Source organism: Brienomyrus brachyistius, unplaced genomic scaffold (genome assembly GCF_023856365.1).
Source record: "Brienomyrus brachyistius isolate T26 unplaced genomic scaffold, BBRACH_0.4 scaffold53, whole genome shotgun sequence".
NCBI classification, from domain to species: domain Eukaryota; kingdom Metazoa; phylum Chordata; class Actinopteri; order Osteoglossiformes; family Mormyridae; genus Brienomyrus; species Brienomyrus brachyistius.
In genome coordinates this window covers 499048-518387 of record NW_026042328.1, presented here as the reverse complement: position 1 = coordinate 518387, position 19340 = coordinate 499048, and the positions used below count along the sequence as shown (strand labels likewise).

The window sequence follows — 19340 nt, the reverse complement described above, 5'->3', positions numbered from 1 at the left end:
TTGAAGTCTTTCCACATGAAGCTGTGAATGTGCTGGGTGGCTTATGCAGCACACCTCCTCTGGAGTTTCATGTTTTATATGCTTTCTAAAATCATAAATGTCAGTTGTGAGACTGATTGTTACAGCAAAGGTGTTCCTTAAATAGTTCACCACTTTTAGCATAGTATTAGTTTATGTCTTAACAACAGTAAAGTTAATTTAAACTAATCAAATCTGACTATTATATGTTCAATTAAGTGTATAATTAAAATACTAAAATGTAGGGTAGCTACATTTTAGCCGGTGTGAGCCTGGGAACTACTATCGACTTTTTACTACATCTCTTAAACAGGTTCTGCGCTTATCAACAGTAAAATTTCATGTTAGAACAGCTTTAAAAAGTGTGGGAAAGTATCTCCATTTTGCTTGACTGCTGAAGGCAAGTTAAAGCAAAGTACAGACCTTTCTTTGACTGGCAGGAGAGGCACGGCGCCCCCAGCGGCGCTAAAAGAGCGGCCACATCGGACAGACCGGCGGACTCCCCGGTGCTTTTCGCGCCGTGCTTTCGCCCAGGCGCATCTACACCTGGATCTGCGGCGCCCATCGCTCTGGGCAGTGCCTGTGTTATTTATGAGAGCTGAAATGCCAAAGAATAGGCGCTGTGTGAACACTTGCAAGCGCTTTATTGTGGGCTTTTAAAACACACCGCGCTACCTTCAGCAGCTGCGGCGGCGTTGATCTGCGGAACAATGGCGTCTTTTTTGCACGACTCCTTTCCGGCTTCCTCGTCACTGCTCCAGTTATTGTGTTTCTCTGTGTGTTTTTAATACAGTTACCGCTGCTACAGAGCAAACAGGTGACGCCAAGCAGACTAAACAGTCGCAGCGGATCGGAGGCGCAAGCTGACGCCGGCGGCAAACAGCGGCGCTGGGCACTGACAGACGCGCGGAGTCGGGATAATGAGCGCGGTTAGCTGGGGAGAAGAGGGAGAAAGAAAATAATACAGTTAAAAGGAAATGAAACATTATACTCTCTGAAAACGTTAACCTTGACGACATGTTCTGTGTTTTTATTTAATTAAAATCATAAATCGTCCCGCTAAAATTATGTACTGACTGCTGCAAGGCTCTCCTATGAGGCCAATCTGGTTAACCTGGAGGCCGCAGTAATTGGCTACCTGAATTTATTATACAATACTAGGAAAACGGCTAAAAGTCACCCATTAAAATATCACTTAAGTGAAAGTCTTTAAGTATCTGATATTAGCAGTACTTACGTTTCAGAATTGTTTGGCTGACATTAAATGTGTGGTTAATTAGAGGTGAAAGTATGTAAATATTACAGCCTACCTAAGTTTATGTGAAGACGTAACCATAAAATAATTCCCCTCTTAAAAGTAGTCACTCGTTACTAGAAAAGAGTCAAAGTCTTAAAAGTTGTAACGAGCTTAAAATATCCTTATTAGAGCTATCTCCAAAATTAAAATGCCAAGACCTAATTATAAAAATGAGATTTTGATTATGATTTTTTAGCTACAGGAAACAAATATCAAGCCATTGATAAAAACAGTTACATAACTCCAAGATGTGCCTTACTGGAAGGAAGTGTTTTAATCAAAGGAATAAACATTTTTATGACATAGCTTCTTGTGGGCCTATTCGGTGTATAATTTGTCATTTATGTTCCTGAGAGTATGCATACGATCCTTCCCTACTTCCATGCCCATTATTAAGTAATTCTTATTGTTTTTGGAAATATATCTTCTGGTTATTGTCATTATTATTATTGGTGTTTTATTATTATTATTATTATTAATAATAATAATAATAGCCTTTATTTGTAGAGTACTTCTCATACAGTATTATTATTTATTTGTAGAGCACCTTTAACTTAGATGTAGCTCAAAGTACTTAATAGAATGGAATGGAATAGAATAGAAAGCCTTCGTTGTCATTATACTGGAACACACATGCTACATGTACAAGGAAATTGCACTGGCCACTTCTAAAGTGCAGACATATACGGACGTTACGTTTGCATAAAAACGGCATTCTGCAATAGATACTTGTATAACAGACATAATAAGTAGTAAGTTCAGTGCAGTGATGGCTTGTGGGAAAAAGCCAGGTGGTCCCGGTTCTAATGGCGCTGTACTGGCCTTTGCAGTTTGCACCAATTAACAAGACAATTGTTAATCATTATAAAAGAGAAAAACTTTTTTAAAAATAAAAGATAAAAATGGAAGAAAATGTGTATAAATTTGCTAGATTATTTTTCTTATTAGTTTATTACCTAAGTGTGTACATTCCAATACCTCTGTTATCTGCGCACTCCTTTCTGATGATTTCTTGTCCTTCTGTGGAGCTGTTAGTTTGTCTAACCTGGTAAATTTGTATGAGAAAATCACAGGGTCTCTTACCATGTAAGGGTTAACGGTCAGGCCTGTGTCAGGAAGGGGGGTGGGGGGGTGGCCCGGGTAGCTAAAGACGGACCTGCCAGCAAGTTAAAACTGGCCTGTTCGTGTGTAAACAGGCCACAGAACAATAATAGATTAGGTTACCTGTGTCAGGACCTGGTACTGTGTGTGCATGAGTCTGTGTGTTTGTGTGTGTGTTTGAGGATTCCTGCTGGCCTGTTATGTTCTGTCATGTATTCTTTAGGCACCTCTCGCCGATCTATGTCTACATTTTAGCATTGGTTTTTAATGGTTTTAGATTTCTGACTATCAGCATTTTTGGCTGTCATTTTTGTGTTTTACCCATTTTCAGCACACAGAAACCGAACACTGACTTGGCCAAACACTTGACTGATTTCCAGAAGCCGGGTGAGTGTGAGTGGGGGGCCTTCCTGTGAGGCGCTCTCTCAGAACTGAATGCCCCCGGAGCTGAACGTGCTTCCCTCTGGTTGAACAAAAGCTTCATTCATGGGTGAAGAAAGATACACTGGGCTGTGTCATGCGGCCAGGTCGCTGCATGGGTGTAGAAAGATACACTGGGCTGTGCCATGTGGCCCCGTCGCTGCATGGGTGTAGAAAGATACACTGGGCTGTGCCATGTGGCCCCGTCGCTGCATGGGTGTAGAAAGATACACTGGGCTGTTTCATGTTGCCAGGTCGCTCCATGGGTGTTGATAGATGCCCCTGGCTGTACCACCCACCCAGGTGGCTTCATGGGTGTAGATAGATGCCCCTGGCTGTACCACCCACCCAGGTGGCTTCATGGGTGTAGATAGATGCCCCTGGCTGTACCACCCACCCAGGTGGCTTCATGGGTGTAGATAGATGCCCCTGGCTGTACCACCCACCCAGGTGGCTTCATGGGTGTAGATAGATGCCCCTGGCTGTACCACCCACCCAGGTGGCTTCATGGGTGTAGATAGATGCCCCTGGCTGTACCACCCACCCAGGTGGCTTCATGGGTGTAGATGGATGCCCCTGGCTGTACCACCCACCCAGGTGGCTTCATGGGTGTAGATAGATGCCCCTGGCTGTACCACCCACCCAGGTGGCTTCATGGGTGTAGATAGATGCCCCTGGCTGTACCACCCACCCAGGTGGCTTCATGGGTGTAGATAGATGCCCCTGGCTGTACCACCCACCCAGGTGTCTTCATGGGTGTAGATAGATGCCCCTGGCTGTACCACCCACCCAGGTGGCTTCATGGGTGTAGATAGATGCCCCTGGCTGTACCACCCACCCAGGTGGCTTCATGGGTGTAGATAGATGCCCCTGGCTGTACCACCCACCCAGGTGGCTTCATGGGTGTAGATAGATGCCCCGGGCTGTACCACCCACCCAGGTGTCTTCATGGGTGTAGATAGATGCCCTGGGATGTGCCACACACTCAGATGGCTCCATGGGTGTAGATAGATGCAATGAGATTTGGTGCCTCATGCTTAGGTGTATTGGTCATGTTTTCATTTAATAAGATCCCACCCATTGTGATGTCACAGGCAAATAAATGCTTTGTATTGGTTCTGAGGACCAGCCAATAGGCTGACTGGTTATAAAACTAAGCGTGAGTGAGGTGGACTGTCACTCTGTGTGTGTGTGTGTGAGATTGCAGGAAGTGCCCTCTGCCGTGTCAGGTGCCGCCTCGTTCCGGGATAACACACACACCCCAGGACGTCCTTAACTGCTTCATATAATAGCTGTTGTTCTGTGTTTTTACGATTCAGGTGACTTTTATGGGAAATGCTTAAGCTGTTAAGTCATGCACTTCACCCCCTTTGTTTTTAGTAACCAAACACTTTTTGTTTTTATTTCACAGTTTATCAGTAATTTTGCCCTTTTTCCTCTAAATGAGATGGTCATGTGAATTTGCTAAAAAATGTTATTTGGATGGTAAATGTTAGATGGGGCTTATTGGGCACCGTGCCACCATTCATAACACTTTCCAGATGTTTCGCTGGGGCTTCACCGCAAAATGCTTCCTGTCCCTGAAAGGTGGTGGAGGTTCTTGCGATGTCATTGGCTCATTAGCCCAGTCCAGCACCCCTCGGCTTCCTTTGTTTGAGAAGAAACCCGCTCCTGACCTGCAAATATTTTTCAATGAAAAAATAAACGATGACCTTGCACTCAATATGCATCGATATGAACAAAGATTATTTCACTATCTTCACCAGTAGATTCCCGGTTGTGGTATTTACAGTAGCTAATATTTTACAGTCTTTGTTATTTTCTGCAGATATATTTAACTTTTAAAGTGTTTGATTTCCTTCAGCAGAGGATTGTTTACAGGTCTTTTGTTTTTAAGAAAATATCCCTGTAGATGTCTCGGCTGAAGCTGAAGCATTCCTGACATGTACCGGCAGCCCGTGCCAGAAGACAGCCTTAAATTATCATCCTCAGTTTGGAAAGATACAGAGCCACTCTCTTGTGCTCTCAGTTATCTGCAGGGAAGTGGAATGTTTATTTGAAAAAGGTCTATTTATGATTGCCACCATTTTCCTCCATGAGGAAATCAGGGAAGTACCTTGATTCTTAAGAGTAGAAGTTGTGCACAGCGAGCCTACAGGAAGAGCAGCTCTTCTCTCGAGCAGCAATAACCACCTTCAGCATTCTGCATGTCTCACTATGGATGTAGACTTTGGTTCGCAGGTAGACCAGCGCGATCAGGCACTTTCACAGTTTGCCCAAGGTAATGGCCCATCTTTCTGGCCGATGCTCCCTCCTTTCTGCACCCTAAGCTCCATATTTCAGCATCAGCACATCCATGTATTTATAAGTGTCTCGGCAGTTTTCCCAGCCATTTGGAAGAGGTGCTCAGGGAGACAGTCCCAATGGTTTGGATACTCATGAACGGCTTCATTGATTTGGATCTCCGGGAAAGTTGGAGGCAAATGTTGAACCCAAATCACATCTGTCACTGTGTTGAGGTCACCAGATGCTTGCCCAGGCTTGACAGCAATGTTGGGATTATGGTTCTTGTGGCAGCGTCTGTTATGTCCCTGTGTTTGTGCGCTTTTGTGGGAGGTTGGGGGGGCTGTTTGCTAGATGCCATTTTTTGGTTTACTTACTGTCTCCCAGACCCAGTGTACATAGTTTCCCATAATTCTCCAATAAAACGAATGTTTGCGATTTCTGTGATCTACCTCATTTATGCTGCTCTTCTCTTCATTAATGCAGCCACACTGCAGATCTGCAGGCACTACACCAATGATTAATTAATGGGGGGGGGGGGGGGGGGTCGGGGAGGTGCAAAGTTGGCATTCAGTACTTTTTAAAGGAGGCATTTTTAGGGGGTCCTAAGTTGGTATTTAGTGCCTTATATATATAAGGTATATTTTAAGTTGGATGCTAAGTTAACACCCAGTACCTTTAAAGGGGGCATTTTAAGTTGGATGCTAAGTTAACACTCAGTACCTTTAAAGGGGGCATTTTAAGGGGGGTGCTAAGTTAACACTCAGTACCTTTAAAGGGGGCATTTTAAGTTGGATGCTAAGTTAACACTCAGTACCTTTAAAGGGGGCATTTTAAGTTGGATGCTAAGTTAACACTCAGTACCTTTAAAGGGGGCATTTTAAGTTGGATGCTAAGTTAACACCCAGTACCTTTAAAGGGGGCATTTTAAGTTGGATGCTAAGTTAACACCCAGTACCTTTAAAGGGGGCATTTTAAGTTGGATGCTAAGTTAACACTCAGTACCTTTAAAGGGGGCATTTTAAGTTGGATGCTAAGTTAACACCCAGTACCTTTAAAGGGGGCATTTTAAGTTGGATGCTAAGTTAACACTCTGTACCTTTAAAGGGGGCATTTTAAGTTGGATGCTAAGTTAACACCCAGTACCTTTAAAGGGGGCATTTTAAGTTGGATGCTAAGTTAACACCCAGTACCTTTAAAGGGGGCATTTTAAGTTGGATGCTAAGTTAACACTCAGTACCTTTAAAGGGGGCATTTTAAGGGGGGTGCTAAGTTAACACTCAGTACCTTTAAAGGGGGCATTTTAAGTTGGATGCTAAGTTAACACTCAGTACCTTTAAAGGGGGCATTTTAAGTTGGATGCTAAGTTAACACTCAGTACCTTTAAAGGGGGCATTTTAAGTTGGATGCTAAGTTAACACCCAGTACCTTTAAAGGGGGCATTTTAAGTTGGATGCTAAGTTAACACCCAGTACCTTTAAAGGGGGCATTTTAAGTTGGATGCTAAGTTAACACTCAGTACCTTTAAAGGGGGCATTTTAAGTTGGATGCTAAGTTAACACTCAGTACCTTTAAAGGGGGCATTTTAAGTTGGATGCTAAGTTAACACCCAGTACCTTTAAAGGGGGCATTTTAAGTTGGATGCTAAGTTAACACTCAGTACCTTTAAAGGGGGCATTTTAAGTTGGATGCTAAGTTAACACCCAGTACCTTTAAAGGGGGCATTTTAAGTTGGATGCTAAGTTAACACCCAGTACCTTTAAAGGGGGCATTTTAAGTTGGATGCTAAGTTAACACTCAGTACCTTTAAAGGGGGCATTTTAAGGGGGGTGCTAAGTTAACACTCAGTACCTTTAAAGGGGGCATTTTAAGTTGGATGCTAAGTTAACACTCAGTACCTTTAAAGGGAGCATTTTAAGTTGGATGCTAAGTTAACACCCAGTACCTTTAAAGGGGGCATTTTAAGTTGGATGCTAAGTTAACACCCAGTACCTTTAAAGGGGGCATTTTAAGTTGGATGCTAAGTTAACACTCAGTACCTTTAAAGGGGGCATTTTAAGTTGGATGCTAAGTTAACACCCAGTACCTTTAAAGGGGGCATTTTAAGTTGGATGCTAAGTTAACACTCAGTACCTTTAAAGGGGGCATTTTAAGTTGGATGCTAAGTTAACACCCAGTACCTTTAAAGGGGGCATTTTAAGTTGGATGCTAAGTTAACACCCAGTACCTTTAAAGGGGGCATTTTAAGTTGGATGCTAAGTTAACACTCAGTACCTTTAAAGGGGGCATTTTAAGTTGGATGCTAAGTTAACACCCAGTACCTTTAAAGGGGGCATTTTAAGTTGGATGCTAAGTTAACACCCAGTACCTTTAAAGGGGGCATTTTAAGTTGGATGCTAAGTTAACACTCAGTACCTTTAAAGGGGGCATTTTAAGTTGGATGCTAAGTTAACACTCAGTACCTTTAAAGGGGGCATTTTAAGTTGGATGCTAAGTTAACACTCAGTACCTTTAAAGGGGGCATTTTAAGGGGGGTGCTAAGTTAACACTCAGTACCTTTAAAGGGGGCATTTTAAGAGGGGTACTTGGTACTGTCACGGGAGAGTCGGCAGCGATCGCGGGCAGAGCGGCGATCGTGCGAGGCGAACGGGCAGGAAGCAGGCGGACAGGCAGAAGTCGGGGTAAACCAGGGATTTAATGACAACAACGGGGATCTCACGCGAACAAACATCAATGACAGACAAGGAAAACTGGGGAGACCAGGACTTAAATGCACAAGACTGATTGAAAGCAAATGGACACAGCTGGGTACAATCCGGGAAACACACGTGGGTAAGCAGGGGGCGTGGTACACAGGAGGAGCGGACGAGCCGGGCATGACAGGTACCTTTTATGGGGATGTTTTTAATACTTCAGGGAAATGAGCTCAGCCCCCCCACCACCCCACATGACCCTCTAACCGTGTCGGTTTGGTGACCCCAGTTGGAGCAGAGATACCATGATGGCCTTAATCCACCTGAAGAATCATCTGTCACTTTTCTCTTCACTTCTTCCCAGTGGATTTACATTTGCCTGTGGCTTACATTCAAAGGGAATGAGTAGCACATCACTTTTACTCTATTACACATGTGTTTTCAGCGGCACCATGTTGTGTGGTAATGGGATGCTTTTATGTAACAGATTAAGAATCTTATTGCAGTTCATATTCACGGGTAACTGCAGCAGTGAGAGCAGAGAACCAGTGTGAAGAGCAGTGTGACAGTGATGGTGCTCAGAGGGTCAGTGGCCAGCGGACGGCTGGGTCTGCTCGGAGCTTCTCCACTGTACTCCCCTGGGAAACCTTGGACTCTGAATGTGACCCCTACCCGCTCCCTGAGGAGCATTGATCGTTAGATGATTAGAAACCTCCAGTAGTTGCTACTTACACACCAGCAAAAATTTCACTAACTGTCGTAATTAAAGTGCACAGGTCATAATTACAGCCCTAAGTCCCATTCCAAGTACATCATTGATTCTGCTTCATCCTTTCAGCTCCAGAGAGTCCTTCAGTGCTGTTAAAATAATAGTGTCCAACCTGTACCTCTGTGGATGAGGGCAGAGTGGAGCTTTCGAGGGCGGCTGGAGGAGACGAGCCAGTCCAATAAAGCACCCCATTTGGGGGTGGGGTGGTGCTTTATCATTCTGAGCATAAATATCCATCTGTTAGAGCCCCCAAGTGGGTGATCCAGGTCAGCACTGTCACCTGTTAGATCTCATGGGACAGGATTTGTTTCTAAGTAAGATCTTAATCTACCAAATTGATGAACTAAATAGGTTCTGCTCTGGGTAAGGACATCATGCGAATGTGTCATCTTAGACAAACGTAAGCAAAGCTGACACCTCTGTCACATTCACGGGGTTCATACCCTGCCATGAACTTCCTGCATTCTGCCCGTGTGAGGCAGTACCTCTCAGCCATATCTGAACGCGATCTCACAGGCGCTGGATTTAGTTATCAGACAGCAGGATGTTTGTTTCTGTACTTCTGTGTTTTGTCACGGGATCGGGGCCCGTGTGAGGTTTGGATCCAGCTGAAGGACGTTCGTGAGGAAGCAGGAAGGAGAGGCGGCTCTCCTGCTGAACTTCACTGCCGAGTGAGAGATTAAAAGATAGTGGTGATGTTCTTCACATGTAACGTTATTACTCAGACCTGATAGGGTTAGGGTTAGGGCTAGGGCTGACTTGCACTAGTCAGTGTGTCTAGTCAGGGTGTATCTAATCAGTGCATATCTAGTCAATATGTATCTATACCCCCCCCCCCAAATAAACAGAAGAGCTGCAATTTCTGTCCGCTGTTCCTGCTCACCGACGACATGAGTGCCCTCTCCTTCCTCTCCATGACAATGGCTGCATCTCTCTTTTCAGCCTGCATGTTCCGGTACAATGGCCTGTCCCTGGTGTACCTCATCTACCTCTTGCTGATTCCTCTTTTTGCGGACCCGACGAAAACAACGATGCAGGGTAAGAAGGCAGCTCCTCCCTGGCCTCTGCTGGCTCTTCTTGGATCGGGCTTCCAACTGCTGTATGTGGACTCATTAACACACACACACTATTCCAGCGTGCAGAGGTACTGCTGCAAGCTGACATGGAATCTGAAACACTAACGGGGGTCCTAACATGTTAACATGTTACCAGGCATGCTGACATGGAGATTGACACGCTGACGTGGGGCCTGACATGCTAAAATGAGGCCTGACATGCTTATGTGGGGCCTGACATGCTGACATGGGGCCTGACATGCTAAAATGAGGCCTGACATGCTTATGTGGGGCCTGACATGCTGACATGGGGCCTGACATGCAAAAATGAGGCCTGACATGCTTATGTGGGGCCTGACATGCTGCCATGGAGCTTGAAACGCTGACGTGGGGCCTGACATGCTTATGTGGGGCCTGACATGCTGACATGGTGCTTGAAACGCTGACGTGGGGCCTGACATGCTTATGTGGGGCCTGACATGCTGACATGGAGCTTGACACGCTGACGTGAGGCCTGACATGCTAAAATGAGGCCTGACATGCTTATGTGGGGCCTGACAAGCTGACATGGGGCCTGACATGCTAAAATGAGGCCTGACATGCTTATGTGGGGCCTGACATGCTGACGTGAGGCCTGACATGCTAAAATGAGGCCTGACATGGTTATGTGGAGCCTGACATGCTGATGTGAGGCCTGACATGCTAAAATGAGGCCTGACATGCTTATGTGGGGCCTGACATGCTGACGTGGGGCCTGACATGCTAAAATGAGGCCTGACACTCTGACACGGGGCCTGCCACTCTGACACGGGGCCTGACACACTGACACGGGGCCTGACACTCTGACACGGGGCCTGCCACGCTGATGTGAGGCCTGACACTCTGACGTGGGGCCTGACACTCTGACACGGGGCCTGCCACGCTGATGTGAGGCCTGACACTCTGACACGGGGCCTGCCACTCTGACACGGGGCCTGCCACTCTGACACGGGGCCTGACACGCTGACACGGGGCCTGACACTCTGACACGGGGCCTGACACACTGACACGGGGCCTGCCACTCTGACACGGGGCCTGACACGCTGACACGGGGCCTGACACACTGACGTGGGGCCTGACACTCTGACACGGGGCCTGCCACGCTGATGTGAGGCCTGACACTCTGACACGGGGCCTGACACTCTGACACGGGGCCTGACACGCTGACACGGGGCCTGACACACTGACACGGGGCCTGCCACACTGATGTGAGGCCTGACACTCTGACACGGGGCCTGACACTCTGACACGGGGCCTGACACTCTGACACGGGGCCTGACACGCTGACACGGGGCCTGACACACTGACGTGGGGCCTGACACTCTGACACGGGGCCTGCCACACTGATGTGAGGCCTGATACGCTGACACGAGGCCTGACACTCTGACACGGGACCTGACACTCTGACACGGGGCCTGACACACTGACGTGAGGCCTGACACACTGATGCGGGGCCTGACACTCTGACGCGGGGCCTGACACACTGACGTGAGGCCTGACACACTGATGTGAGGCCTGACACGGGGCCTGACACTCTGACATGGGGCCTGACACTCTGACACGGGGCCTGACACACTGACGTGAGGCCTGACACATTGATGCGGGGCCTGACACTGTGACGCGGGGCCTGACACTTTGACGTGGGGCCTGCCACGCTGACGTGGGGCATGCCATGCTGATGTGGGGCCTGACACACTAACACGGGGCCTGACCCTCTGACGTGGGGCCTGACACACTGACACGGGGCCTGACATGGGGCCTGACACACTTACGTGAGGCCTGACACACTGATGCGGGGCCTGACACTCTGACGCGGGGCCTGACACACTGACGTGAGGCCTGACACACTGATGTGAGGCCTGACACGGGGCCTGACACTCTGACATGGGGCCTGACACTCTGACACGGGGCCTGACACACTGACGTGGGGCCTGACACACTGACACGGGGCCTGACCCTCTGACGTGGGGCCTGACACTCTGACACGGGGCCTGATACTTTGACGTGGGGCCTGACACACTGATGTGAGGCCTGACACTCTGACGTGGGGCCTGCCACGCTGATGTGAGGCCTGACACACTGACACGGGGCCTGACACTCTGACGTGGGGCCTGCCACGCTGATGTGAGGCCTGACATGTTGGCATTCCTGAATTTCTCGATGGCCAGTCCACACATTTCAACACACATCACCAGCGATGTTGTCACACTGCTGCATCCACCTACTGTCCGTTTCGTAGAACTGCAGGCTGTTTGTGCTGTCATTTACAGTTTTATTCAACTTTTCATTCTCTGCTCATTAGTCAGGTGCTTCATTCACTTAGGGCTGCCATTTTGTGTGTATGCAAATGTGAAAATGAAATAGCCTGCTTGGAAAATATAGTCACTGAGTGACTCTTTCATTCAGTGGCTGATTGATCAGCCACATTCCCAGCAAACAGTAACTTAAGCATTACTGCATATCAGCTCCAGCACACTTACATCACTGGTAAGCAAAGGGCCTTGTGCCTTGTATGTTTGGGTTTCCTGAGAGCTGCATTTTGTTTGAGCTGCACTGTAAAAGGGACTACACTGTGCTGACAGGGATAAGGCCACATATCTACCCTGCCCAGAACATGCTACATACCACAGAACATGTTACATACCACAGAACATGCTACATGCCACAGAACATGTTACATACCACAGAACATGCTACATACCACAGGACATGTTACATACCACAGAGCATGTTACATACCACAGAACATGCTACATACCACAGGCAGCATGGTTGGATTTTTAAATCAGGAAAACTGTGAAAAGCTCATTGTTAAGAATCCACCCTCAACTGTTTTCCTATAACTGTTTGACCTGAAAGTTATTGTATCTCTGTGCTTTTAAGAAGGCTGGGATGGACCATAGCCTTTCTGACAGCAAACGCAGAATCTCACAAGTGGCCACACATGGTTCATAAAAACCAAGGAAGGCTGGTTCATCTGTGATGTGTGTTTTGTTTTAAATTCAGATTTATTTATTTTTAAGTTATTTTGCGTTATCTGATGGTGAGTTTGTGGACACATATGTTTGCATGGAATGATACTTAGCGCTGGTCAAACAAATAGATGGTCCTTTGCTGTTTTTAAAGTGGCCAAACAATGTTTAATGAATAATTAATTTTCCCTGATAAAGGTATCCAGTTAGCAGGCAGCATTCTGCCATCTCCCATGAAAAGGACACAGACAGGAAGCAGGAAGAAGGTTAAAATGCCCCCCCACTCAGTTTTTGAAGTGGACCACTTACACTCTCATCAATACTTAAATAGATGTGCATATATGTTACTTAAAGCCTTTCAGATGAGTGACTATATTCAGACTATCGCCATGCATGCATCACACCAGACATGTTCGAAACTCAGGACTGAAAGTGCGGAAGTCGTATGTCCGGAAGACTGGGCAGAAGCCTGAGGAAGCAATGTTTTACTACTGAGTTATGGTCTGCAGGAAACTTGTCCCTGTCAGAGAGGCTGTACATTCCAAGATCTCTCAGGAAGCTCAGTAGAGGTACACACAGTCAGGGAGCACCATGTTACATGTCCTCACACAGGCCACAGTCCCACACGGACCACAGCCCCACACGGGCCACAGCCCCACACGGACCACAGCCCCACGCTGACCACAGCCCCACGCTGACCACAGCCCCACACGGGCCACAGCCCCACGCGGGCCACAGCCCCACGCTGACCACAGCCCCAGATGGACCACAGCCCCACACGGACCACAGCCCCACGCTGACCACAGCCCCAGATGGACCACAGCCCCACACGGACCACAGCCCCACGCTGACCACAGCCCCAGATGAACCACAGCCCCACACGGACCACAGCCCCACGCTGACCACAGCCTCACACAGGCCATAGCCCCACGCGGGCCACAGCCCCAGATGAACCACAGCCCCACACGGACCACAGCCCCATGCGGGCTACAGCCCCACACGGACCACAGCCCCACACGGACCACAGCCCCACGCTGACCACAGCCCCAGATGAACCACAGCCCCACACGGACCACAGCCCCAAGCTGACCACAGCCTCACACAGGCCATAGCCCCACACGGGCCACAGCCCCACACGGACCATAGCCCCACGTGGACCACAGCCCCACGCTGACCACAGCCCCAGATGAACCACAGCCCCACACGGACCACAGCCCCACGCTGACCACAGCCCCAGATGAACCACAGCCCCACGCTGACCACAGCCCCACGCTGACCACAGCCCTACGCTGACCACAGCCCTACACGGACCACAGCCCTACACGGACCACAGCCCCACACGGACCACAGTCCCACGTGGACCACAGCCCCACACGGACCACAGCCCCACGCTGACCACAGCCCCAGATGAACCACAGCCCCATACGGACCACAGCCCCACGCTGACCACAGCCCCACACGGACCACAGCCCCACGCTGACCACAGCCCCAGATGGACCACAGCCCCACACGGACCACAGCCCCACGCTGACCACAGCCCCAGATGGACCACAGCCCCACACGGACCACAGCCCCACACGGACCACAGCCCCACGCTGACCACAGCCCCAGATGAACCACAGCCCCACACGGACCACAGCCCCACACGGACCACAGCCCCACACGGACCACAGCCCCACACGGACCACAGCCCCAGATGGACCACAGCCCCACGCTGACCACAGCCCCAGATGGACCACAGCCCCACACGGACCACAGCCCCACGCTGACCACAGCCCCACATGGACCACAGCCCCACGCTGACCACAGCCCCACGCTGACCACAGCTCCATCCTATTATACTAGGGGGTGGTAAGTGGCTGAGTGGGTCTCTGTGTCTGTGATTCTAAGGTTGCTGGTTCAAACCCTGCCCTCACCAAAACAGTCACATGTCCTTGGGCTCTTGAGGAAGGCCTTTAACACCTCCCCTCCCTAAGGGGTAGCACATGTTGCCTGACCCTGTTCTGTGACCCCCAAGCTATGGAGAGCAGGATTGGGTCAGTGAAGAAAAACATTCCAGTACCTATACTGTCTTTTAGTCACACAGGTCACACTAGTCATAATTTTATACAAATATATGTGTACAAATCGTGTTTCTTCAACATCAGTGCAGCCAGTGCAGAAAGGGCCCCCTGGACTGGCCCTCCACATTACAGGGGAGCAGACAAAGGTGTCACGCTCTGTCCGCTGTCGCAGCATCTCAGCCTTTTACAGCATCAACATAAACCAAGCTTACTGAGGCAGTCATCAAATAGCACTCATGAATTGGTAATGGATTCCAAGCAGCTCGTCACTGATAAGGCTGCGTGGAAGACTGTACCACTAAGGTGCCACATTGTGAGATCAGGAGGGGGAAATGACCTTCCTTGTGCTTTCCCTGCAGCTTCCATTCAAACGCTCAGGCCATAACACCAGATAACATATACAGAGCGTAAGTCATTGATGGCTCATAAAACAGTGAAGTGCATTCGTAATACATCCTGCATACATAATACATTATAACACATGGCATAAGTGGTAATACCTGCCCATAAACACCTGTTGCAAAATGCATAAGGTTATTATACTAATGATATAGTATCATTAGTGCTCTGAGGGCTTTAAGTGTTACAAAAATGCTAGTTAAAAAAGAACATACAGATTGGAGACAGTATTACAGCAGATGGATGTGACACTTTGGTTAAAAGTCTTTCATGGAACTATGGTCTTGTGAATGGAAATCAGAAACCTGCTTAAAACAGAACTCCTCTATTGGACGAAACCCAAAGAGACCACTAGAGGCAGCATTGCTTCCTCAAGAAGTAGGGCCAGGTTTCATAAAAGTGAATGCCTCTTTGCTCTTCTGGTCCTTGGCTGGCCTGCTTGGTCCATTTCCTTTCAGAGCTCATTAGAAGGGCCTGAAGGTGTGAACAGGTCCTGGAAGGCATAGTGGCAGTGGGAAACAGAAGCCTGATTTTAAATGAGCTCTGCGTCAATATGTATCTGCCAGGACCAGGTGCTTGGTCCTGTAGATTCAACTGGAGGAATGACGAAGGGCAGCACAGTGGGCTACACTCTGCTAGGAAGATGGCTGCTCCCTACAGGCCCAGTGTCGTGGGTCTGACCGTGACCTGTGTGGCCAATTTTTATATGCAATGAGCTCCAATAGGCAGCCCTGACTGAGCATAAGAAGGACCTCCTGTCCCTGCATCCCTGGCTGATGAGGAGCGCAGGATGGACCTCTTGGCCCTGCAGCCCTGACTGGTGAGGAGCACCCAATGGACCTCCTGTCCCTGCATCCCTGGCTGATGAGGAGCACAGGATGGACCTCCTGGCCCTGCAGCCCTGACTGGTGAGGAGCGCCCAATGGACCTCCTGTCCCTGCATCCCTGACTGGTAAGGAGCACAGGATGGACCTCCTGGCTCTGTAGCCCTGACTAATGAGGAGCACAGGATGGACTCCTGTCCCTGCATCCCTGGCTGATGAGGAGCGCAGGATGGGTCTCCTGGCTCTGTAGCCCTGACTGGTGAGGAGCGCCCAATGGACCTCCTGTCCCTGCATCCCTGACAGGTAAGGAGCACAGGATGGACCTCCTGGCTCTGTAGCCCTGACTGATGAGGAGTACAGGATGGACCTCCTGGCTCTGTAGCCCTGACTGATGAGGAGCGCAGGATGGACCTCCTGGCTCTGTAGCCCTGACTGGTAAGGAGCACAGGATGGACCTCCTGACTCTGTAGCCCTGACTGATGAGGAGCACAGGATGGACCTCCTGGCCCTGCAGCCCTGACTGATGAGGAGCACAGGATGGTCCTCCTAGCCCTGCAGCCCTGACTGATGAGGAGCACAGGATGGACCTCCTGTCCCTGCATCCCTGGCTGATGAGGAGCGCAGGATGGATCTCCTGGCTCTGTAGCCCTGACTGGTAAGGAGCACAGGATGGACCTCCTGACTCTGTAGCCCTGACTGATGAGGAGCACAGGATGGACCTCCTGGCCCTGCAGCCCTGACTGATGAGGAGCACAGGATGGTCCTCCTAGCCCTGCAGCCCTGACTGATGAGGAGCACAGGATGGACCTCCTGTCCCTGCATCCCTGGCTGATGAGGAGCGCAGGATGGATCTCCTGGCTCTGTAGCCCTGACTGGTAAGGAACACAGGATGGACCTCCTGGCTCTGTAGCCCTGACTGATGAGGGGTGCAGGATGGACCTCCTGGCTTTGTAGCCCTGACTGATGAGGAGTGCAGGATGGACCTCCTGGCCCTGCAGCCCTGACTGATGAGTGGTGCAGGATGGACCTCCTGGCCCTGCAGCCCTGACTGATGAGGGGCACAGGATGGTCCTCCTAGCCCTGCAGCCCTGACTGATGAGGGGCACAGGATGGTCCTCCTAGCCCTGCAGCCCTGACTGATGAGGAGCGCAGAATGGACCTCCTGGCCCTGCAGCCCTGACTGATGAGGAGCACAGGATGGTCCTCCTAGCCCTGCAGCCCTGACTGGTGAGGAGCGCCCAATGGACCTCCTGGCACTGTAGCTCTGACTGATGAGGAGCGCAGGATGGACCTCCTGGCCCTCCATCCCTCACTGATCATGAGTGCAGGATGGACCTCCTCGCCCGGAACGTAGGGTCAGCCAGTCCCTGGAGCAGTTGGAGTTAAGGGTCAAACCTGCTGAGTGCCACAGCAGCCAATGTGCATGAATATGCCCTTGTGAGGTGCTGCAATGAATGAGAGGAAGGTGAAGGGGGTACATACTTAGGCTGCAGTGCAAAAGGTGAAGTGGCACGTTTCCGGCTGAATGGATCCTCACAACGGAGGCACTCCGCTCACGACGTGACCGCAGCCAGAGGCTTGATTCCCCCACTCAGAACTATGCTGTGAAAAAGCAGAAGCTGTTTACCCCAGAATGAAGACTTTGATTAAAAGCGAATGGTGACGTTACATGCTAATACAACAAGAGGAAGCAGTGAACTCATCTGGGTTGGATTCAGCTGAGAAACAGTTACTCCTTCTTCATGGCAAAGGATTTGGGAGGGTTCGAGCCGGTGGAGGTTTAAGACGAGGCTGTGTTACAGTCACGGCCGAATCCAGATGAATGGACCTGTTGTTCATATTTTATATAGTTCACTTGAATATACTCTTCAGAATATGAAGTAATGTGTAAATAAACATAAAATATAGCTGTACAGATATTTTATAGGGTCTGCACTTGGGGGCTGTGACCACCCCAGGATCCAGTGGGTGTGGGTGATTGACCCTTGAATATAGCTGTTCTCATATTTTATAGGGTCTGCACTTGGGGGCTGTGACCACCCCAGGATCCAGTGGGGTGTAGGGGATTGACCCTTGAATATAGCTGTTCTCATATTTTATAGGGTCTGCATTTGAGGGCTGTGACCACCCCAGGATCCAGTGGGGTGTGGGTGATTGACCCATGAATATAGCTGTTCTCATATTTTATAGGGTCTGCACTTGGGGGCTGTGACCACCCCAGGATCCAGTGGGGTGTAGGGGATTGACCCTTGAATATAGCTGTTCTCATATTTTATAGGGTCTGCATTTGAGGGCTGTGACCACCCCAGGATCCAGTGGGGTGTGGGTGATTGACCCATGAATATAGCTGTTCTCATATTTTATAGGGTCTGCATTTGAGGGCTGTGACCACCCCAGGATCCAGTGGGGTGTAGGGGATTGACCCATGAATATAGCTGTTCTCATATTTTATAGGGTCTGCATTTGAGGGCTGTGACCACCCCAGGATCCAGTGGGGTGTGGATGATTGACCCATGAATATAGCTGTTCTCATATTTTATAGGGTCTGCATTTGAGGGCTGTGACCACCCCAGGATCCAGTGGGGTGTGGGTGATTGACCCATGAATATAGCTGTTCTCATATTTTATAGGGTCTGTACTTCGGGGTGTTACTGCCCCAGGAGCTATGCTGAAAGTATGGAAGCTCATCTGCATTATTGTGCGTTTTTAATTCCCCCAGCAGCACAGGATATTTGCCTCATTGGTACGCTAATGAAGGCAGGAACAAACCTGCTAGTGGAAGGCTTGGTGCCGTAGCCTGAGGCCAGTGGTCCTAGACCTGCTGTCTGCAACAAGCATGCTGTCTCTGTGTGGCTGTATTAAATTATACCCGCTCTACAGTAAACGCCACACCAGTAACAGTACAGCTCTCAATTACGCTGCAGTGGAGTATTAGCACGACGGCCAAGCTGTGCCCAGGGCACCCCACCTCCTGGTAGACACCAAGCATTGCAGTTTGAACATATTTCTGGACAGACGAGCCATGGATGCAGCCTGTTTTCATGACAACAAACCGATTAGTCAAAATACCTGTGGGTGCCCAATAAAAAACAAATCTCTACCAGCCGATTCTGTTAAAAGCAGAGATGGCCAGTATTTCAATTAAAGATATTTAAAATACGTAATTACTTACTTTTGAGTATATTATAAATTGTATTTTGTTGGACGGAATAAAATCAGATGTAATCTATAAAAATACTTTGGGAGACTGTATTTTATGTATAAGAGATGCTTAAAATCATAAAAAGTTTGTTTATTTTCTGTTATTTTCAGTACCTTCATCACCAGGCTTACGGGCTTTTAAATGCAGCCTATCGCCGTCTCAGACTCAACTATATCACGTGACCCACGCTGCAGGGTCCAGCTTT

General features: G+C 49.1%; 1 protein-coding gene across 4 annotated transcripts in view; it reads left to right on the top strand.

Moving 5' to 3' along the window:
* LOC125723965 (piezo-type mechanosensitive ion channel component 2) overlaps positions 1-19340 on the top strand; it is a 111406-nt gene that overhangs the window by 10433 nt on the left and 81633 nt on the right. For all 4 annotated transcript variants that reach the window (XM_049000756.1, XM_049000758.1, XM_049000757.1 and 1 more), the window contains exon 2: positions 9524-9619. In XM_049000756.1, coding sequence (XP_048856713.1) covers positions 9524-9619 — 96 coding nt within the window. The remainder of the gene's footprint in view (positions 1-9523; positions 9620-19340) is intronic.